This window comes from Leptosomus discolor, chromosome 19 (genome assembly GCF_034619465.1).
Source record: "Leptosomus discolor isolate bLepDis1 chromosome 19, bLepDis1.hap2, whole genome shotgun sequence".
NCBI lineage: Eukaryota > Metazoa > Chordata > Aves > Leptosomiformes > Leptosomidae > Leptosomus > Leptosomus discolor.
This window is the reverse complement of record NC_141409.1, coordinates 14413557-14437903: the sequence shown is the minus strand read 5'-3', so window position 1 is coordinate 14437903 and position 24347 is coordinate 14413557. Positions and strand designations below refer to the sequence as shown.

Below are 24347 nucleotides of genomic sequence, written 5' to 3'. Positions count from 1 at the left end.
AGTATTACCACAAGTAAAAAACTACCTTTGTTCCAGCATGCCTAACAAACCACTCATAACCCATAAAAACACCCCCTTTTTTGTGTTTGTGCCTGTATATGATCAAAAATTAATCTTATAAGTCACTATATTCATCCGATATCACAGCACTGTTAGAAATTTTTTTTTCCCAGGAATTCTTTTCAAAAACAAAATCTTTGCTTTATCATGGTGAGGAAGCCTAGTCTTAGTACGAGGTCTAAGCGCTGACATATGGAATTTCAGGATTCCAAAATTACACATACCACTACCATATGCAAGAGTTCACCTAAGAGACATGCCAGGATAAATCCTAGATATCAGCCTCAGAAATTGCTCATGAGAAACTGAAATTCCAAAACTGAGGAGTTAGTATTAACAATCTCAGGTGAAACAAAAACTAAAAGTAAAATCTCTAGGCAAAAAATCAGCACAGAGCTTTACTGAATCAACAAACCTCCAATTTACCTTTGCGAATTAAGACAAAGCTTTTAAAGAACAAGGCATAGAGAGAGTATGTGAAGGCTTTGTTCTTGGATAGTAAAAAGATGACATAAAAAATTCCTTTTTTTTTAATGCCTGATACTTGAAATATTTTCTGGAATGTGTTAGGGCTGGTATGCTGTGTAAAGTAAGCTGGACCTCTATCCCAGCCTAGTCTTAAATAACCCTCTGCTACTGAGTGCCGCCATAGAGCTCATTTAAGAGTAACCTTCCCAATAATCAGGAAAAGAGGAACTAACACAATGCAGAAACATATGTCTTGAACATAGTCCTGTTTCATGGGAGTATGGTCTCCAGTACAGGAAGAAACTACTGCTAAGACAGTAAAGCTACTTTTGCTCAATTTTCCTAATATTAAGCAAGTGAATGAAGACAGAGAATAGACTTACATGAACAAGAAATTTAGCTGCTCCATGAAGAGGCTGAACAAAACTTATTCATCTTTCTTGAGACAAGGAAGACCTAAGATTCAATAAAGAAGTGCATTCCTCAAAGCTGTCACTCAGGGCATTTCTGACCACCATTTGTGTTTGAAGCAAAATGGGTCTGACATATCTGGAACATTTTGGGTTGCCTGTGTAGCGCTGAAACAGTAGGTCAAACAGTTTCTGGAAGCTTCACTGTCCCTGAGAACATCCTCTGGAATACGCAGCCAAGTCACAACTATAGCTATTGATCCGTATGGCCACTGGATCACTAGAAATCTCAGACTAATGGTGAAGGTTTCCTCCTACTCCTGCCTTTGACAACAATTCTTGGTGGAAAAGGTCCAGTGGGAATATAGCTGCCTGGGAGGCCTATTTAAGATGGACTGTGGCCAAGGTTCACTGTTGTAAGTACTAATATGTTAAGCACCTGCCTTACAATTCCTGTTACTTTAAGACTAAAAACAATATGGGGCAGCTGGCACTTGTATAGTGCCACCATTGTTAGGAGTCAGTATAATGTTATAATTGCCTACTGATTTCTTTTGGCTGCTTTCCCATAGCATCCTGCCTATCTGAATCTAAATTTGAACTGATTTTTCTATAAATCATCTTACTAGTGTATTGGAATATCAGTGCCTTGCCTAATATGCTCTGAAGAACTGAACTGTATGTGTAGAGAGCTGCCTACAGAATGGGATTCCTGACTGTCCTGTCCAGGTAACACTGTAATACAAATAACAGTCTTCAAACTGGTTTTACTCAAAGAACAACTGTGGAGAAAATCAGACCTGACCTAATGATACCAAGAGGTCAGCCAGAAAAATTGTTTTGGAACCGCTGCCAGGCACGGCAGGTTAGGAAAGGATGTGGCATGATGCCACAATGCTTGGATAGCACTGTCTAGCTCAGGGAAAAACTGCATCCCTGGGGCCGAGCACTCTCCTCAGACCACCTCTTACACTCCTGGAGAAGGAAGAAGGTCCTCCATCAGCTGCATCATGGAATCTCTGAACCCACTGGTTGCCAGTGATGCCCTGAGATAACAATGATTAGCAATATATTTTGGGTATAACTGGAAGGAATCCTGATGCTTTAGGACCTATTTTCCCCCCCTTTGTCTTGTAACTAGCAAATGTTATCATTTTTCAGCTTCTACAGAGATCAGTATATGGGCTGAGCAAGAAAGATCTATTATTTTTAGGATATGACATCATTGTCAGGGGTTTTCTTCAGTGTTCCTACTTGCTGACAAGCACAAACCTAAAGCAAGCAATTGGACTGGCACAAAAAATTGTAAAGAAAAGCTTTGTTTATATAAAGTGGCTGCCAAATTTTCCTTTTCAGTGTAACTGAGGTTCTCATTTGGCGAAATGTGTTGGGATCCTGCCAATACATTTTAGGGCAACTATCTAAGCTTCTCTCCCAGACAGCCTGGTACCGAGATGGTTCTGTTTGCCCTGCCAAAGGTCAAGCGTATATCTCTTCAGAGTACAGTAATGCTGTCCCTGGCTCCAGAAGAGCAGTCACTGCAAAGACAAAGAGAGAGGAGATTCTTTCCCACTACGAAAACTTACTACTCTCTGCCTTTTTAAGGCTTATGGTTTCTTCTGGCGTGGGACCAGAAAATGCTATGAAACTGAAGAACCATTAGGAAAAACTGAGAGGAAAATGTGAAATCAAATATTCAAAACAAAATCCAAAAATTTATTATCAAATACAAAAATGGAAGAGGAATGAGAGTTCTCTTTAAGGGTAGCTGTTGATGCGTTTTGATGAATACAGACTTTAATTTAAAGCTTTATTCTGATGAAATAAACATGGTAGAAAAAGGTCAAAGTTCTTCAATGTATATAAACTGCAGCAACTTTACTATGCTAAGAATCAAATCTTTCCCTCTTTTTAATACCTCTTGTGAATTCAGTTTTACCTTGCCATAGCGGAGCCTAGAAAGAAAACTGCTAAATTTCATTGAAATATTCTCACAAATAACTAAAACAAAAGTACTAAATGATCTTTAAGATATATCAAATACCTTCCAGCATTATTAGCAAGGCTGCTGCTGAAGTTAAAATAATTTTCAAATTTAAACTGGAATTATGCATGACTTGTAGTTTTTCCAAATATTTTACAGTATCATGTACTTACAGAAACCACTTGTTTATAATCTATTTTCCCTAAGATACTACAGTTCATGAAAGCTATTTTATATATAATGTTAATATTGACCTATCATCAGGAAACTCCACCTAAAAATCAAATTAAGCAACATGACCAGTTTCTTGAATCCAAACCAGGAACTGCAAAGCCTACACTAACCACAATTTTTCACCTTCACCAGTTGCTACTCAGTTTAATTTTACTGTATGTTCACGACTTAAATGAAGCATGGAAGTATGTGGGAAAATAGCAAATAATGACCACTTGTTAAATTTTAATGCTGAGATTTAAATCTCAGACTACCCTTAACACAAGTCTTGGACTGCCTGACCTTTTCAAAAGGCTGTGCACAACACTAACATTCAATGTACATCTGTTGCACAATGGATGTCTATTTGTGAAACATAGACAATGTCACGAGACTGAGAAAAGGGAGAACATATGCATTCTATCATCAGTACTCTGGCAGGAATTCTAGTTCCATGAAGAAAAAAAAATTTGCTACGAAAACATCATACAAACACGTTCTTTTTTTCCAAATACTTTTCCTACAGAAACATCACTATTCTTAGTGTCTGTGATCAACCAGACACAAAAGCACAAATCTATCAAACCATAGCCATGTATGATCTTTTGCAGTGAACTACCCGATGCTGGTTCAGCTTCTTTTGCTGAAGCTTACCCTAAGCAAGGGGACAAATCTGGGACATTTTCTCTCTATTTGTTGTATGTCCTGATAATACACGGAGAAGTTCCAAAAGAATACCTTGTCTGAATGGTTTTACTTTTAGAATTATTCTCTCAGGAAAAGCAAAGTTCCATGCACATTTATCACAAGAATTCATATTGACACATTTGGCTGAAGGATAGTACTGTATGCACAGCAGCCTGAACCAGAGTTAAGTGGAATAGCTTTGGCAGCTGGAATTATCACCAACTGCAGTTATGTTCACGATTGAAGAGAAAAGTCTCATGCTATGATCAAACATGTGGCTTTTTGTCTCTATTATGGTGACACCTTTTTTTCCTGAACTGTCTCAGTGGGATTTTGCATCTGTATGCCAGCATTATCAGCTATAATTGCAGAGAAATGTAGAATTGATAGGGTAGGTCACTCTTTATGCTTATATGTACGTGAGCCCACACTGGTAATACACATGTCTTCTGATTCACTGAAAATTGAATATGCTCTTTTCTTTTCACAAACACTGACTGGTAGCCTTCACTTCAAGTGATCAAGTTTCAAATTAAAATTATTCAATTATTTGTCTCACTACTCTGATTAGAAAGTTGTTCCAGAATTCCACTACTCTGATGGTTAGGAACCATAGTTCAACATTTAGCTTAGAAATTTTTGTATTTACTTATCCTTGTGCTTCCATCACTATCTAGTTTCAAATGCTCTTTACCCTCCCTGTTTTCTCCCAATTGTGTTTATACATAGTGATTCTATTACCTAAACTTCTCCTCTTCCAGGCCAAAGCCAACTTTAAGTCTGGTGTTACCAGACAGACTTTATTCACCTGATTGCACTGGCATGTTTTTAAACCCAGTCTAAGCATGGATGTCCAGAACTGCACACAGTACTCCACATTAGGTCTCAGCAGCTCCTTTTGAAGCAATATTAACAATTTAACTTCTTACAGAAACACTATATTTGATAGGGAGTAGGGATGAATTTGTCTTTTCATGGCTGTATCTCATTCCTGACAGATATCCACGGATCAACATCATAAATTATTGTTAGAATAAATACATAACATTTTGATTTTTCTGTAACTATCATTTTAGTTATCAGGCCATCTGATTCTTCCTTTGTGATACCCAAATCATCTTCTACTTCAACAAACCCTTCCAACACTGTTTTATTAGCATACGGTCTAAGTACACACAAATTCTGAGACAAAGTTCTTAACTGAAGTATTTAATAAAACTGGTAACAAGGCTGGTTTTAAAGAAGTTCATTAGCAACCTTGCTCTCCAAAACATGTTCTAAAATCTTTCAAACCACTGCCATATTACTGAACATCCGGTTGCCTTGAATACTTCCAATTCTGTTCACCTAAATAGATGTACTATATTTGTCAATAGCTAATTATATTGCATGGCATCTACCTTGGTTGCGTTATTTAAAACTTTTGCTGCTAGACCTATGATTTAATGTGCTAGTTCTTTCAGAATTGTTGGCCAGGGATTATTGCCTCCTTTAACTGGAGCACATTCACATACTGACCGATGTGCTCTATGGTGTCTATTTCACACCATTATGTGGGCTAGCTCTTCTCCACCTCTTTTCTAAGCATTGCTGCAACATGCTTAAACCCTCAAAATTGTGAGGTTTATATCTTAAGTACCAGTTTATTAAAAATCGTAATTTGAAACTGGAAGATGTTTTAAACATATTATTTACAACTGCATAGAGTCAGTCCTGGACATCCTGGGAAATGGCTTTAGGGTTATTGAGCAAAATGCCCAGAATACAACCATGTATCCTGTAATAGAACAAAGACTAGATTTTCATTTGCTTTTAACTTTTATAAAGTTATTTCATTTTGGAAATGCAGTCAGAGTCCTAAAGGAAGACTGACCTTCTGGACTTTACTCTGGCATACTGGTATTATCAGCTCCATTAATAACATACTAAGAACACCAGACAAACTCCAAAACTTCTTCAGCCAACAGCTTTTTGTGCAACTCTTAATCAAAGTAACAGCCAGGTGATCTTTCCATTAAATTCCCCAAAACCTGAAGAAAAGAACAGTACTTACTTATAATTGTCATCTTCTACAAATTTCTGAAGTTCTTCAATGTAACGGACAGACTTCAAGTACTTTTGCACATGGGGCAGTGTTGTAAGATGATCTGTGGAGTGTCCAAACAAAATAAAGGATGAACATTCATGTAATCCAAAATTAATTATTCTTTCATGGGGTTTTTTTCCGGTTCTTATGGTTATCTTAATGCAAACAGAGAATCTGAACCTTCCTAAAGAATAAATCAGGCAGAAAGATGATGTTGATTCTAAGAAGATGTTAAACATTTGATTGAGCAAAAGTGATGCTCAGTTGTTAAAGAAAACACAGATGCATCTCATCATCATGAAGGCTAGTGATCTTATTATATGCTATCTCACAAATCTCACAAGTGGAAAAAAGGTATTTGCTGCAAACCCTGCTTGAATTTTGTGCTCACTCTTCTGAGGGAAATTAAAGCCTGCAGCCATGGCTGTTAGTGATTCTTATATGAACACAAACTGAAGAGACTTAAAAATTACAATGCTGAATACCAAGAAACACAGACACTAAGGTCAGAATGACAGAAAAAACCTTTAATGCACGGTGCATGGACAGGAACGCACCTTGTAGTGTCTAACTTTTATGCTCTCGTAAAGACAACTGTTTTAAAAGCACCCATTATTCCAGAATATTGTTTCTTCATGGCCATATTTTAATTTTTGAGATGATTTTTAACAAAAGCACTCAAAAATTAACGCATAACAATGCAGGAAGCCACCAAAACTGTGAAAACGAAAGTGTCAATGAAATAATGAGGTTTCTTTGTCATTCAAAGTATTCAAAGACAAAATGAAACTCACAATAACAATATGATACCTGAATAATCTACTTATTCAGAAGTACACATTATTATGCCTAGTCCCTACCTTTAAATACTTTATAATATCAAAGCTGACAACAAAGGACAAGAGCTGGATATTTCAGAATACACAAGTAATTTTTCACCTCATTTTCTCAAAATCTAACTTTTTTTTTTCTATTCAAAAATCTCCAAAATTGTAGCATTTAAATTTTCTGAATTTATTTAATTGTAAAGCTGCTCTTAAGGTTTTCCAGTTTGTTCATGTTTAAGCAATGAAAAGTCATGCTAAGTCACCAATAGCATGCTGAGTATTTGTCAAGAGCCCATATTTCTTGCATTTCTTGACATGCAAGCACATTTCTTGACATAAGCCTTCACTAACAGGCTAGAATTGCAGAAATGAAGTTTCAGAGTAAAACCTTGTCAACAAAAAGTAGCAGCCCCCTCATGTTCCTCACTGCATCAGAAAGTGAGGTACATGGGAAAGCTTAACACACAATTTAACAACTGTTGTACAGATTAAAATATTTGTGTTTTGTTTTGTGGACATATCATCAGGATACTAACAATAAAATGATAATGAAATTAACACATTCTACGCTCCAAAGACATCATATCTTCTGGAAAGGTAGGATATGAAGATAACTCTCCCTGACCACCTCTGGCGGAATCAGAACATAAGCCAAATGCAACAGCTGTACTTGGAAGTGTCATTTGTAGTCTCCATGTAGGAGTAAACTGCACAAGCTCTTACAAGCTCTTACAATTTAGAACACATGCTTATTTCCCTAATTTATTGGTAGGACTGAAAGTGCACAGAAGTGGAAGCTACGTCACTTACTAGCGTTCGACTCCACCACCATTAGCCTCTTGTGTCGCCTTTACACACGGCCAAAACCCGCTTTCACAATATCGCACTAAAGAAATTTTAGTTAAGGCTTAATAGGTACAACAAAATTTACCAACCATAGTTACAGGAGACTTGTAGATCAGCTATTATGCGGAGAATATTGTTCATTTGATTGGATCGTTGTTCATTCTCCATAATGCTGCCTGAAGCGGGATATGCAGAATCAATGTAGATTAAATCCAGGAGATAAATTCCTGAAACAAACAAATCAAGCAACCAATTGATCTAGTGTTTCAAACAGAAATAGTTGCCTAATTTTTACTGAATATAACTGTCAGCAACCAGTTACCCCCACTGTGGTCTGGACTCATTAAACAAAAGGAGAGCTTGGGATTTGCATGTTGAAAAATTTCATAATTAGTGCTTCAGTTCTATGATACCTCTTAAAAAAGCACAGAAAAGATTTTGCTCTTGTGCACTTACACAGGATAATGTCTAATATGAGCAATTTGCAGGACCATAACAAAGACACTAAAAAAGAAAGAGTGACAACTGCCACAAACCGCTGATGACAGCACAGGCAGTCCGCGTGGAGCCAACAGTAAGCACAGCAGCCTCTGGCCACAGTGAACAGAGTTTAGCACTGCACTCTAGTGCCTTCTAGGTCTCCCACCATTTACTACATTAAGATATTACTGCATGTTTTGGCTGAGGCTCCAGGCTGCATTAGCTAGAAAACAACAGGAGATAATATTTAAGTTTCGATTATCTGATAAATTAAAAAAGCATAAAGAAAAGCTTTTTACGGACGAATTTCTTAACTGAAAAAAAATGGCATAGTTACTTGCCTAGGCCCAGATTTCTCAGTAAACACAGAAAGATGGTGATTATTGTAATAGCCAAAAATGCTGATTCTTCTTATTCGTATTGCACTTTTTCAAAGCACTCATTAGACAAAATGTCATTTTTGGTTGGTAAAGAAGCATATCACATACAGAAGTAGTGCGTGACAAGATGTCACCTATCTTCATAATCAAAAATATACCTATATCCGATGTTTAGTAGGCAAGGATTTTGCAGTTAGTCTCTGTTGTATGGTACTTTTACCTTTACAAATTATGTAAGAAAGAAAAGGCAGGATTAAGGGTGAAATGAATTCATGACACAGTGTAACATTTCTCGCATGGTACCGAACTGCTTTTTATCAATACATACCATTCCGTTTCAGGCATACCATTATGATTTGTAGTGGATTTCACAGCCCTAGAACAGTTAGAAAGCAATCGCAAACAAAGGGAGTGCATACAACATACAATCGCCAAGTTTGAGAAAACTGAATCATCACCAAGATTGCCTAGGAAGTTCTAGCTTTTGGCTGTGGAAAACTGGAAGATAATTCTGCAACATGGTCTTGCAAAACTCATAAAACCTACTATGAAAGCATAATGCAAGGCTCATCTATTTACTTCCGTAACTAATTGAATGCATTTAAATGACTATGAGGAAGAGTAACACTCTTGCCTTCTGTGAAGATCCTGTATTCAGTTTTAGTGTTTCAGTTGTATGAATGCCGGGAAGGAGTACAGAAGCTCTGAGTGTGTGTGTAAAATTAATTTATTCCAGGACTGCTAGCTATGCTCTCTGTTGATCAGACCTTGGGTTCAGATCACAGGAAGGAACGAAGTCATAACGCACAGTACTTCATCTCTTAGGGAAACGGAATAGTTAGTCTGCTGAGGCAGAGTTATGACAATGCACTTCATCATCTCCAGCGTGTTTCTGGCCACATGGGCACTCTGTGACTAAAACTTCCTGAAATAAGTGAGGGCAATCACCGTATAAAGGAGACTTGCTGCTGTTTTGCCTCTTCGTGGAGCTATGCGACAGCCACGTAAACCCAAACTAGACAATACAAGAAAGAAAGTGCAGCTTCATCCAGTCTTAACACAGGTTTTACAGGATTTTTTTAACAAAAAAAAAAGTAACTGCACACTCAATCCACAGGAAATAAGAAGTGCTTAAATTTGTTATCATGTAACTCTGAACATAGGTTTACACGCAATTTATACAAAATTTACACAGACACAAAGCCATTGTCAGTAGTGATAAATGATAATGAAGTGGATGGAACCCAAATACTGTAATACCACTTATAGCAGAAATCTGATCTACAATCTTCGATATTCTTGCTTCTACTGATAAAGCAAAGTGCAGATCAGATTCTGCTGGATGTGCATTTCAAAGAGGAAACCGCAGTTTACACAGTGAACTTACAGCAAAATCTAACTAAGTTCTAGCAGGACTAAATCAACTTTTTTCATCTCAAAACTTAATGATTCTGTATGAATGAAAGAAAAAGCAAACCAAAACAAAAACCCTTCTGCACAACAATGTGTGTCACTTGCTATGATTCTACTAAACACTCCAGATAGCATGAAAGCTTGGGCCAATGGAGGCAGCTCAAAGCAGTAGTCCTCTATCTGATTTTCACATATCGTATAAAGACAAATGCTAGCTAAAGCTGGGGACACAATAATAAATTTCTTTGAGATGATACAAACATGGTTAAACTATATTTTGTAGCTACATATTATTTACCTGTTTCGAGATAAGGCTCTATTAAAATCCACTCTTATCAGCTCCTTTCTCTGCGTTTCTTGAAATCTCATGGCTATCAGTGTTGAACATTAGTTAGCAACAGATCATGTTCCATGAAGAACAATTTTATTTAAAAAAAGCTAAGTAGAAGTATTCTAATCTTCTGTTAGATCTGAAATAGAATCATTCTGAAAACAGGCTGTAAAAAGTTTCTATTGAGGCAGAATCCACTGGAAACAATAGCACATGGCATTTGTAGTGCATGAGCCCTTGAGACAGCTTTGTAAAGTCCAGCTTTTTCAACGTTTCATCTTACCATTCAATTCACATGTTCTTCTAACGGTTCAGTAACAGCACTGCCAGAACATGCTTTCTGACACTTGTCACAATAAACCTAAGATTTATACTTTTCAATTCCTATGAAATACAGAAAAATGTCTTCAAACATCACGGAACACAAACATTAACTAAAATATTACAATAGCTATGAATAGTGTCACAGAAAGCCTGACTCAACATTCACTTCCTCCCAAAAAACACCTTCCTCCAAATCACAGAAGAAATCAAAACCAAACTAAAAGCTCTGAAAGCCCAAACACAATACTGTGATCCCAGAAAGCTAACTTGATGTAAGCCTTGGTTTTATAGAGTATGGGTGCAAATTCAACTGAAAGAAAAGTAGATTAAAGAAACAGAGGACTATCTTAATCCTCCATGTATGTATTAGGGACTGGGTTAAGACGTGTAGTCTATGTGTTTGCAAACCACCTTATGTACTAGGAGTTACCACGCGATCTGTGGAAGATACTGTTTAACCACTAGCTAAATATTACACAAGTATCGTTTCAGACAAAAGTCAGTATCTCCTGTGAGTGACAACTTTGCTCTGTCTGGACTAACCAGATACAATGATTTTTGAAAACATTCCCAGAATTCCCCAATTTGAGATCTATCCCCAAAACATTTATTTTTTCTTTATACTGTTATTAATTCTGTTATCAGTTTGCAAAGAAGTTGGGTGAAATTAAATCTCAGAAAAGAATAATGATGAGATACATGTTTGTAAAAACATATCACATCTATAAACTCTCTTAAGACCTTTTTATCGCAGTAAAATGGTGGCTTTTTTAAGAGAATAATTAGAATCTTAGAATTCCAGTCTGGTGGCATTTAAGCATGCTTTGTGCCGGCACGAATAATCATGCGATAATTTAGGTCAGAAAGGACCTCCAGAGGTTAATCTAGTCCAGACTCCTGCTCAAAGAAGGGCTACTTCAAGGTTGGAAAACATTGCCAAGAGCCTTTTAAGTTTAGGGATGGAGACTCTGATCAACTTAATCCAGTGCTCCTTAACTATTCTAATAGTATTTTTTTTCTTTATACCCAGTTGTAACTTCCCATCTTAGAACTTGTGACTACTGCCTCTTGTCCTTTTGCTGTGCACCTCTGAGGAGAACACGGCTCATCTTCTTTACAAGTTAGCCCTCTGACAACAAAATGTGTTGTGAAAATAATGAATTTGACCCACAGGGCTGCAGAACTGTCCTTCATTTTGCTACCAAACAAAATCAGGAGACTAACAAATGGGAAATTCTATTGCACAGAAGTAAATGCACTAACACACTCTCACGCACAAAACAAAAATTTCTCATCTGATTGATGGGTGAAATCTAGAACCTGACACAGGTTCTTCTACACATGGGAATTACCAGTTTAAAAACCTGAGTAAGAACAGAAAAATTGGATGTTCTAAACAACAAAATAAAACAGAAAATTAAATCAGCTTCACAAAACCTTTTCAAGATGAAAACTGTAAATCAGCCCAAGAACTTGACAAACACTAACATTTCTGGCTTTTCAGCCAATCCGTTACCAGGTGAATGTAAGCAACCTACTATCAAAATTCGCTGGCATAAAAGCAGTACTGGTATCTTTCTGATTGCTTACTGTTGTTTCCTGCTCCACTCACCAAACTCAGCTGAGAACTTCCTTAGGAACACATGATAAAATTTCAGTTCTGCAGGAGAGCTGTGTTGTAATCTGGAAAAACAGCACGACATTTCAGTGAATCTCGGACATGTGCAGGACGGTCTGCGACACAGAATCTGCCTGTGAAGCTCTGCAGGAAGGATGGCAACCGACACATTTTATGCTTTCCAAAAAACAACCATAGCTTTTCAGGAACATCTTTTTACCAGTTATATAAGTGCTGAGTATTAAAGCATTGCAAGTTTATAGTTTTTACTCCAGTTCAGAAAACACCGTCAAAAGACGCTTTTAACTCCTCTGACGTTAGCAAGGAGCCTAAAATAAAGCACCCGTCAGAGAAAAGATTTTTGTGTAAGCGTATTTTGCCCAGACTGCAGGTTATCATAGCTTGTCCAAGTCTTGGGACACATATTCCCAGTACCCAACTGCCAAGAGATCTGAGACTTGACATTCCTGTGCTATTTGCCAGCCTGAACCTCCTAATATAAAAATCCCAAATTCTTTCCTTGAAAGAGATTATACTTATTTCCAAAGCTTGAGAAAGTAAATGCAGTATCTTTTGAAAGCATGAACGATATACAGATTAAGTATTTTTCATTAAGGCAGTATTCAGAAAATTTGCTGTATGATGCCATGCAGTAGGAAAAACAAGCATCACAGGCGTCTTTGCCTGGTTAAGTGCTGCTATTTTTTGGCTCTGTAATTTAGTTAAAAAGACAAACAGCATAATCTCCCAGTCTCAGATGTCATTCACAAAACTTCCTGACCTCAGTGGCCCTGGAAGGGAAACCCTTTATGAATGCAGGGAGAAAATGCTGTACAAAATGTACTGAGTCTGCTGGGAATGCCATATTCAAACAGACTCAATACAAATCGCTGTATGTGCTCCATTCAGGGATCACTGCAGCTATTGCTAAAGTGTGTCAAAAACATTATCTTTAAACATTTAAAACATTTTCTTTAAAGGATCTCTCAGACATTTAGGGGCAGCTAAAATGCAGACTTTAATTTCATACATTCCTAAACTATTCTATGAGCTGTGCAAGGAAGTTGGTGCTTCTCTGTTGCATAACAAAGAAAGGAACATTCTTTTGAGCAGCAAAATAGCTGGTGCAGCATAAAAATCTACCGTGTTTCCACATTAGATTTTCCACACTGTTTTTTGAGCATGTTTGTAATTAATTACTCCCCCTCTGCCCCATGTTTTCTTGCCCTGCCTTAAAAAGAGCACTTGTAGTTTCAGGAAAATAGCTAGCTGCTCACTTTCACTCTCCTAGCTTTAGAAGACTACATTTTCTCGATAAATTCCAGCTATTAAAAACAACACTAAATGCAACTATGCTAGTCAAGCACAATTTTTTAAAAGTGAAGGAAAGCTACTACAATGAAATACATGGAGCACACCTAAGCAACACGCTCCTCAAAGTACTTCAATATGCTTGCATTAATTATGGATAATAATCAGATCTTTGGAAATGTGTATGTTTGTAGAGTGAAAACAAATTATCTCTATGTAATCTCCCGGTAGTAAGTATGCCTTAAACTTACTCAGACAAAAAAAAAAACAAAAAACAAAAAACAAAAAAACCCAACCCCCTGGAAATAAGATTTCCATCTGGGAAAATATAAATTCTTTCCTGAAATCAAAATGTTCATATCTGTTCTCTAGTAATGTGCCATTACTATCATGTAGAGCTGTAAATTACAGATCACCAGCAACAGTCTAGCAAATTTAAGAAAAGCCATGTGGCTTACTAAGGTTTTCTTCTTTAAAGCTTACGAAAACAAAGACAGACCTGGCAATTTTGTTAGATTTAGTAAGTACTGAGTATCTGCATGAGCAAAATCTCATTCACATGCTGAGTACACCCCATACTTCACTATTATATAGCTTTATAGCTCAGATTCAGTCTTGTGACAGAATTTTGCATATCTCAAGTGCAGTAAGGAAGATCTTCATTGCTGTTTCTGCTCAGAGTCTTAGGAACACTTTACTGAAATCCCTTGCAAGGCTTTTTCTCACTAGTGCTATGCCTGCTACGTATCTTGTTTCTTCAGATCTCTGCCACCTTGACAAGTAAGTGGCTCAATGCATCACACTGAATTGTCCAGCATTAGCCAGACTGCAAGCGCCTACCTAGTTTCTTTGGATTTTAGCCTATTCATTCATACATTCCGGAAAATCCTTCCACTGCTTAGAGAGGAATAGGTGAAGAAATTATATGAACTATCATTGAAAAATAAAGAAATGGACACCGAGGCAGTGATAAGCAAGAACAAACTCAGGTAGTTATGAACTGTTAATGCTTTGCTAGGAAACCATAATGCCATGACTAAACTGTCTCCCAAGCCCTGATCAGTCTGTGAATTTGGACTAAGAAAGAGCCATATCCCTGTCAGACCCCCTGGCACGACAGATAAGAGAGTGCTCCAGTGGCCAAAGGTAATTTGATAACCCCACCAAAACCAAAAAAGGATGTTTAGTCCTTGTAAATGAGTGGAATAGAGTTGGATTAACAACAAAACAACATAAACCAACTGGAATTTCTAGTCACACTGGAGTGAAAAGAAACAAAAGATGCTTAGAAATCAGGTCAAGATTTACAGTCTAGTTTAACTGCCTTCACTGGCCCAGACCAGTCCTTAAAAATTTTTCTTCCCCTATTAAAAATGCTCTTTCTTGAAGAAGTAATGTATCTCGTAGATATGCATATAGTTTATAAAGGAGAGGTTCATATGACTCAGACGATCTTAACACTTCTAGCTTTAAGAGCAACAATGGGTATTCATTGCTTTCTCCCAAAAAGTGCCTTCCAAAGACAGAACTGTGCATCATTACAAGTTATGGACTTTTTCAATAACTGTTTTATTTGTTCTATTTTCTAACAAAAATAGCCTCCAATTTTGTAATCTGTTTTAGTAGTTTGGGGTTCTGGACCTATGAATTAAATATGCTGATATGCTTCTACTTCTCAAGCCAAAAGATTACTGACATTTAAAGGAAGGGGGAGTGAATGAGTTCGCTTTCTCTGTATGCTTTTAAGTATAGCTCTGTTAACTTACCTATAGCAGTATATTTTTGTCTGTGTGTCCACATGCTTGGAAATCGCAGAAAATTAGATTTTCATTTAGGAATACTACCTGAAAAGGCCAGCATGGTTAGTTTTGTACATTTATATGTTATCATGGACAGTATTTTAAATCTAAGAGATCACAGTTAATTCCCCAATAGATTTCCTAGTGATAACTATAACAAGAGTTATTTCTGATGGTTTTGGTGCTGGCTACCACCTTTATGTTAAAAACCCTACAGCATTATTCTTTCCATTTATCACTCCTTATGTGTTGCCTAGCTTCCACATCCCTGTATTTCCTCAGCTTTGCAGGAAGACAAGCAGCCTCTGCCAAGTAAGTCAGTGAACTGCATGTACTTTTACTCCATAAGTAACACACTGAATGATTTGACCTCGACTGCCAGAAAAATAACCTAGAAGAAATCATCTCTTCTTTGGGCACAAGGTTTTCCCCAGTGTGGTCTGAAGACAGCTTGTTCCTGTTCTGTACACTCATTCCATTCTTTCACTCTCCTTTCTGGTTTCTTGGTTTGGATTTGACTGGTCTTTGCCATTTATGAGAATGTCTGGATTAACAAAGCATACACAAAAGCAAAGAAAAAAAGAGGAGAAAAAGAAAAAGCCTCGACTTCATCTGTTTAGAAGACAGTTTCCTACAGGTTTGTCAAGATGAGCAACACCTAAATAAACATAAATAGTACCTTGTTTCTGCTTATATCTGCTTTGTTTCTATATCCCAGTCTTACTTACATTTTAGGGGTGAAAAAAGAACCACCCAAATCCCAATTCCTATTTTCAGCTCTTCTGAATTTACCTATTGCAAGGGGTCCAACCATACTGGAGGCTGTTTCAGCCCTTGTCCAACACGTAAGAGTTACTAACACCTACACACTGCCAACACGGACCAGGCACCCTACACATCAGAATGAAGGAAAGAACCCAAATTTCCCCAGTGTTGGAATGGCTCTGTAGCAGTCCGATGCTGAGTAAAACCAGACTGAGTCCCCAAGATTTTTCCATGACCTGGAGAGCCTACCTAGATTTAGATTCCATATAGCAGCTCTTCACTGTCCCCTCCTGTCAATTGGCACATCAAAATGTAGTTAAAGGGTGTAAAAAATCTGTTTGCTCAGAGACTCTATGCTGTAACATGCCTTATAGCAGCCTGGTTCAAGGCCACTTTCTAGCTATTTTGAGCAAGTTTGCAGCTATTCTCATCGATATCAAGGGTATGAACACTGTTTCGATCTGTATTGGTACTCATAAGCATTTCTTCATGACAAACAGTAAATTTTCCAGGACAATATGCAGATGAGGACCAAGGGGATACACAAGCAACAAAAAGGATAAGGGAGGATTAGCACAGGTCCTGTAAATTCTAAATCAAAGTGTAAGGAAATGGGCTTTTTGTGGGTAGTGGGATGCAGGAAGAAGGAAACCAAACTGATGGATGTCAATAAAAAAATTAAACCGAATGGAACATGCTGGAGTGTAACAGAACATATTCTTTGTAAATATACATCAAGCTGCACCTTTTCAATGGTGTTCATCTCCCTCCCTCCTTCTAAAGCAAGAAGGATGATCAGGTTTTTATGATTTTTTTTTTCTAGTTTTACCAGCCTTCAACTCGGCAGTGGCATTTTGAACTTTTCTATATCTATCATGTGACAATAAGAATAGATGAGAATCAGTTTATTCTGCCCAGAGGAATCACAAAATTATTCCATTCAGCGAAAGACTTTGAGACCTGCTTCTCAAAAAAAAGGCTCAGGGTTGCCACATGCCAAAGAAAACACACAGTGCTAGCTTTTCAGGCCTTGGCTTACATTTGTGCTACTGTGCACTGAAAAAAACTCCCTAAGATGTGAAGCCATGAGGATATTTTCCAGAGGGTGAGCTCATGGGCAGCTGCTTCCACAGGCAAAACATTTTCCAGTGATACTGACTTTTCTCCATTGTTACTAGAACTAATTTTGCAGCTGGATATTATATGCCAACAACACAGTATTCATTAGTTTATGGAATCATGGAAATAATAACACAGACTAAGGAAAAGCATGGCCAAATAATCCAGAACTAAATTTATCAATGGAAATCACATTGTGGAAATGGGACCGATTATTTTTAAATTGGCAAAAAGAACCAGAACACCTAGCTCTTAAATTTTTATTGCAGAGCTCAAACAAAGCAGTAGTATTACTGACAGTTTAAAAGACAAGGAAACAAGTACAACAAAAAAGTGACCTTGAAATGTAGTAGTCAGTGCCACCCAGATCATGCATTTTGAGCGCTCCATCCACCAGGCAACAACTTCCAAGGCTAAATTTTATTGAAAAATATTTATGGAGACCTGCAGTGTTCAGCATGATGCAAACTTAAGTGTGTATATTTTTGTCTTGATTCACACACAGTTAAGCTTCTCCTATTATTTCTTTATTCTTTTTCTGTAACAGATATAAAACTACCCTGTGAAACAGCAGGGCTAACAAACGCAAAAATAAGTGCTTAAAGCACACCACTACTGTATACTTGACATATACTTTAGAGCATAGTGCCCTGCTATGGGTCTGTGCAATTCTGCAAGTGCAAGTAAGTTAGGAAACAGCTGCTGCATGGTATTTTTGTTAGGCAGACATTCACTACCTTGCAACAGAGGGTAATTAGCTGATTGGGAAGTATTTCAGATTAGCCTGTGGACTTCAATTTGTTATTCTTACTTAACATTTTGATCAAGCACTACAATAATCTTCCACATTTGTTTGGTAAATTGTACTGTTACTGTGACAACCACAACCAACTACTATAAGAGGAGTAAAAAACATAATTAAATGTTTTAATGAACAAATTTAGTTCCCTACTTACCACCATGTACACTTTCTACAGATATCCACAACCAGAAGCCCCTGAATGCACACATGGCTGCAGTGTAACATGGATGTCTGGGCATAGAGCATTCTTTTAGTACAGTTAGCAGCATCTACAAGGCAGACAGTAACTGCCATGTGTAACAGAAGGGAACCTATGGAAACTAATTATTTACCCTTTTTTTCTCCCCAAAAGTTGAATAATGACACTAGTTTGATAGGAAAACCAGAAGAGACAAAAATATGTTTCCAATTTGTAGTCAGCTATATTTATGAAAGCCTTTTCCCACATACAGTAGTGTGGTTGTATCACACTAAATAAAGCAGAGGACAGAGAGAAAGCAACTTATCAATCAACTAAGTGGTAGAAAGCCCAAATCACGACAGTCAGCAGTCTGTAAAACCAAAGACACCATTCTTGGGAGATTAGCTCATAGTCAGAAAAGCCAACAGTTCTGTGGTATCACTGGTTTCAAGAAGACTGGATATTTTCCACGGACTGAGGGCTGGAAAATTTTTCTACAAAACCAAATGTATATACTGGTTAACCTTGCTAGGACTTGGAGTACTCTAAAAACAACTCAAGACAAATCTTTGCCAAGGCAACAACATGTAATTTGTAATACATATTGCCGGCACAGTGGCCAAGTGAATAGGATTGCTCACAGGACAGTAATGGTGGGATCACTACCAGGTTTATCACTTCTATCTGATGCCAGCTAGCTGGAGCATAGCATCAGTATCACACACACATGCACAAAATTTTAAAGTAGATGCCTTTCTTAAATAAGTTACAGACATATTAATTAGAGCTTAAAATAATTATTTAAATTGCTTTAAAGCACTTCAATGATGTTTGCTACACAGAGAGTTGCCACAAATAGCTTGATATGAAAATATGGACCATAGCTGTTTTCATGTTGAAACTGTAAGCTATACAATTAATTAACTTTTCAGCTCTTGATAAGCTTGAGAACCTCTGCTTATTACTTATGCTTTCAATAGGGAGGCAGATGCAGATTTGCACACGTGTATTTAAACAAGAATCTTAAAACTGTTCCCTGGTGCAGCTTCATTGGCAAGGATTTAGAGTATAGCTTCAGTCTACATTTTCTTGTTAAAACAGCAAAGCTGCTTGGCAAAATCCACACTAATACTATGAACATTAAAACATAGATTGAACTAAATCTGAGTAACTATTGAAGTGAGTACCTTAGTTATCGTTTCTGTTAGCACACAGAAACGTATTCATGACAAAATATCTCAATAGAGACATTAAACAATCACAAGATGGTCCCATGGATGGCCATCAAGATGACTACAGGGTTGGAAAACTTGTCATGGGAAGAAAAGTTAAAGGACTTGGGTTTGTCCAGCCTAGAGAGGTGAAGGTGCAGGAAGGGGATCTAACCAGTCTTTCAGTAGCTACAAGGCAGTTATAGAGAAGATGGAAATACTCTCTTCAGAGCGACACACTGCAACAAGACAAGAGGTGATGGGGGAAATTCTGTCTGCATATAAGCAAAAATTCTTCACTGTGAGAATAACTAAATATTGGAATAGGCTTCCCAGACGAGGAGTGCAACTTCCCTTGCTGGAAATATTCAAGATTTGGCTTGACAGGACCCTGGATAACCTGGATGGCCCTACTTTCAACAGAAGGTTGGACCAGATGATCTCTAGGGGCCCCTTTCAGCCACGACTCTATTATTCTCTGATCAACGTGATAAATGTGCTAGCCTATGCCTACACATCTATTACTGTAGGGCGGTCTGAAGTACAGCAGTTATAGGGACTAATTTGTTGTGGCAAGGCTACACATGTACAAGCAGACAACTGACACGGATTGTAACTGCAAATAAAGCATGTACTTCAAGGAATCTCTTTCATCATGAGATATAAGCAAAACTGACCTTATAAAAATGTATGGCTAGAGAGAGCGCCTTCTTTTGTTTCAATCAACCTCAGCAACATCAACTAACAAAACTAAAATTCGATGTTGGAAGGATATACATTTAAATATGCTGTAAAGCTAGTCTGGTGAACAAGCAAGAACGTGTTAGTAACTACTTTAAATAGAGATAACCAACACCAACAGTGTACCTGAAACAGGGTTACATCTTGTGCTGAGTGACAAAGCGCAGCATGCATAGCATGCAAGCCTGCAGCATTTTGTGACTTGGAACAACGACGTACCAACCAAAACCCCAAAGATGTTCCCTGTCGGCCTGTTTTTCTTAACTGAACCGAACTAAATTCTCACACCAATAATCATGCATATGCTTAATACACAAACATCAATACCTCTCTTTTCCGCTTTCAGAAGGAGAAAACAGTACTGGAGGGCCACATTAAAACTCTGGGCTTGTCTATACCTGGAAAGCATAGACAAACTATTTTGGAATATTTATTCTGGAACAGATACCCTGTTACAGGCCCAGCATTCCTCAAGAATGATCACATCCAAATTGAGACATTCGCTGGAATAACCACTTCAGTAAGTTTTCAGTGTAGACAGAATTCACCTGAATAAAACTAAGGAATCATTCAGGCAAATGTACTTTATGAGTGCAAAAACCGTGTCAATGTAACACCTAGGCACTGGAGTGAACGTTCTGAAAATTATTTTACTTCATGGCAAACAAGAAAATGTAATTGCAACCAAAAACGGTATTATGTACAGTCAGTAAAAAAACAAAAAGTAAAAATAGCTGTAGTCTGTTACCTCTGTCGGAACACAACCTAAAATAAGTTTATACCTATATTGTAAAAAAGACATAAAGTATTAAAAGACTTGTTCCAACTGACACAATAATGGCAAATGCATTTTTGAAAAACGGCTAACAATAGTAAATGGAAACTACGCTCATTATCATAGTATGTGTATGAGTACAAAAGCAGTTCCACTCACAAGCAATAGCTTCAACAATAGCATATAATGAGCAACTACATTATTCCTAAACAAGCCTCTCTAAAGGCATGAGCATCTTTAAAATCAAGCATTCATTCAACAAAAATCAAAACAAAATTCCAACACTGATAAAACTTTTAATTCCACCCTCTGCCAAGAGCATCTGCTATACTGCCCTGCATCATCTGGCCCCTTCAATACCAAAAAAGAAGCAATGAACACCAGCTCCAGAAAAAGAGTTCAGATCACACCACCTTCTCAGGAGTTGCAACGCCTATTTAAGCCTCAGCTGATGGCCTGAAAACATCAACTCTTCAGATATCCCTGATCTGACCTACAAGTCTAGACATCCTTGACTTTTAAGAAAGCAACATTACCAATTTAACTTTATTTTTAAGGTAGACCATAATATGCAGTTTGCAGGAATGTTGCTCAGCGGCATGCCTCCACACAAAGCGCAACGTTACTACATGCACAGAGGTGGCAAACGGAACACGGTTCATTTTCAAAAAGGGTTTAAAGGTAAGTTTTTTAGATCCACTTGGCAGTGACACCACATCTGGCATACTGCAGGACAGTCCTGCTGCACCTCTGTATGGGACAGGCGCTGAAGTGGAGAGCGGCCAGCACAGGACCCCTAAAACGGCCTGGGAGCAGGAGCACTTGGCAGACGAGGACAGGCCTGAAGTATGGGGCTTGTGCAGCCTGGAGAAGAGACAGGCCAGAGGCACAGAACGTAAGGGTGGTTATTTCCCTACAAATAGGAGCGTGGGGGAGTTGTGGAGAACAGCGACAGATTTTTCCCAGAGATGCACTGTGACAGGACACGAAGCAACTGACACCAGCTGCAGCAATGGAAATTCCGGTCAGAACAGGGAAAAGAAAAGAAACCAACCACCCTCAAAAAATCACTCTAAGAGAGATCAAGCACTACACCACTGCCCAGAAAGGCTGCAAACCCCTGTCTCTGGAGGTTTACAAAACTCAGCTGGACAAGGTCTTGAGTAACCTAACCCAGTTCTTAAATTAGCTCTGCATTGAGCAAGAGGTTGAACCAGATGACCCCCATGGCCCCATTTCCTATCCCTTGTAACCTGCTGATGTGGCTGGGCCGCATACTGCGCTATATGCACGCTGACAGAAGCCTAGATAGAGAATACCAGTTGTGACAGATACTGCAGCATATTATGCCCTTACTAAATACTATAGTTTTTACAGTAATACGAAGGTGAAAACACTATTTGTAAAACGTATATTTAGGTAAAATGAAGTGTGCTGAGGGGAATCATTTCAGCATATGCAAACAAAATAGCTGCACAGTACAAAAACTTATTCTTTCTTAACACAGTGAAATTAATTTTACTTTTGATGTGTGCATCAAAAAGGAATCAAAATTCTTTCCACAAAATTTACAGGAACAGCACTAAAAAGAATCTCAGTAGGAAATTAAATACTAGTTAGTCCACCCCTTTCGCTCTAGGGGTCTAGGTTAGTCAAAATCCAATCCCACACTAAACTTCCCTCTCAGTTTTCAGAGTCAAAGAGTAAGAAATGTGCATCTTGTAATAAAGCGTATGTGTTTTGTTACAGAAAAGCTGTAATCAGTATCGACAAAAACCAACATTTATCAGACACTTACATGAACAAAAAAGACGTATCAAATCAATAATATACATTTTACCACATTTACATTTACTATGGCCACACAGTGTATCACGTCTCTAGACCTGATTTGGTTCCTGAATTAGAACCGTCCCATTAACCGGAGCTATTAAGAATTGAGGGAATACTCATACAGCCACCTGATATTTAAGTCTGAAGCTTAAGTCTGTTTCATACAGTCATTAGTACAAGACGAACTGGGTTTTTTTTGTCTGTTATTACCTCTATAATTAAGTATTTTTAATAAGTAAATCAGTCTTTAGAAAACTCTATTAACAAAAGATTCACAGTTAAAAAACAAAAAATCCTTTCCAGGCCATAGAATAGCTTGCTTCCTTTCTACTAAGCATTTTTGCTGGTTCACTCTACCCTAAGAACCTGCATACATTTGTACATTCTGAAATGCAGATCTTTAATAATTTTGCGATGTTCAAAAATATCTTATACTAGATGCTATACTGCAGTGTTATGATATGGCAAAAGTGAAAGATCAGGATAAATGAACAGAAGAACGGGAAATAAATGTAAAGCAGGTTACTGAAGATTCACTGGACATAATAAAACTGAAAAAAATACTATTTTTCACTGAAGTTTTCTCTGAGAAAGCTGGTAAACTGGAAGCTGAGAGCATTCTAGTTCTTGGATGAGTTTAGAAGGAATCAGCCTTTTCCCTGGTCAAAGTATGTGACAACAGCCTATTCCTTATTATAGCTCTGTCCACAAATGTGATTGTATAATGCTTTAAGTTTTTCTTTCTCAGACATATCTGTTTTGTGTCCTGAGTCATAAGAACAAAGATTAAAAACAAAGCCAAAGCACAACATAACTACGCGTGTCTCAAACTGTTCAGTCTAACTCTTCAATTCTTTTAAGTATCAACAACCATTAACTAAGAAAGAGTAAGCTTGAAGTCAATTATTTTTCACTAAATAATAAATCAGTAAAAAAACGTGGTTTTAGTCTTCCCCAGACTATTTGTGAATTGAGTTTAATTCACTGAGTAGCTTTGTGTGGAAGTTTTTCTCTTCCTGAGCTTCATTTGTTAATCAGAATAATAATTGTAATTTGCTGCTTTAATCAAAAGCTCAACACCGAAACATCTACCTCAGGCAGAGCACTCTGCTAACTTAAACTGTGAAGTTGCACTTCATTTTTCATATTTAACATTGTCCTACATGGTTTTGAATTTTTTCCTAGATATAAAGGGATAGAAATAGTCTTTCTGAGGAAGAAGATACACCATCAACAAAAGCGCCAATGCTTTTAACTGCAGTGGTATTACTGCTGTGAGTGTTACAGATATGGACTAGCCTTTTCAAACTTCATTAACCTTACCACAGTTTCTCAGGTCTACCATGCAGCGTTTATTTGTGCAGAGCGCTGTTCTCCAGAGGGACTTTAAACTAATGGGTAACATCAGTCCCATCAGAAATACAAAGAATTAACAGTGACTCAACATGACAAGCATTTTCTGCTAATGCTTGGCAGAGACAGCTGGAAATACCAGTTGCTTCTACAGTGATGTTTTTGCATAGTTAAAAATTCACAAGTTTTAAAGGAAATTAAAGTAACACAATTTCAGTGAACTGATTCTTCAGCTTGCCAGCTGATTTAAAGCACTTCAGAGAAAACAAAAAATTCCTACAAGACATTCTTAGCTTTTGATCTAGCAAATCCTCAACTGAGCAGCCTACC

General features: G+C 37.6%; 1 protein-coding gene across 5 annotated transcripts in view; it reads right to left on the bottom strand.

Annotated features, from left to right (window-relative positions):
• RALGPS1 (Ral GEF with PH domain and SH3 binding motif 1) overlaps positions 1 to 24347 on the bottom strand; it is a 98022-nt gene that overhangs the window by 25487 nt on the left and 48188 nt on the right. For all 5 annotated transcript variants that reach the window (XM_086475784.1, XM_086475783.1, XM_086475786.1 and 2 more), the window contains exons 8-9: positions 7671 to 7808; positions 5876 to 5969 (exon numbers count right to left, since the gene is read on the bottom strand). In XM_086475784.1, the coding sequence (XP_086331910.1) occupies positions 5876 to 5969; positions 7671 to 7808 (232 nt within the window). The remainder of the gene's footprint in view (positions 1 to 5875; positions 5970 to 7670; positions 7809 to 24347) is intronic.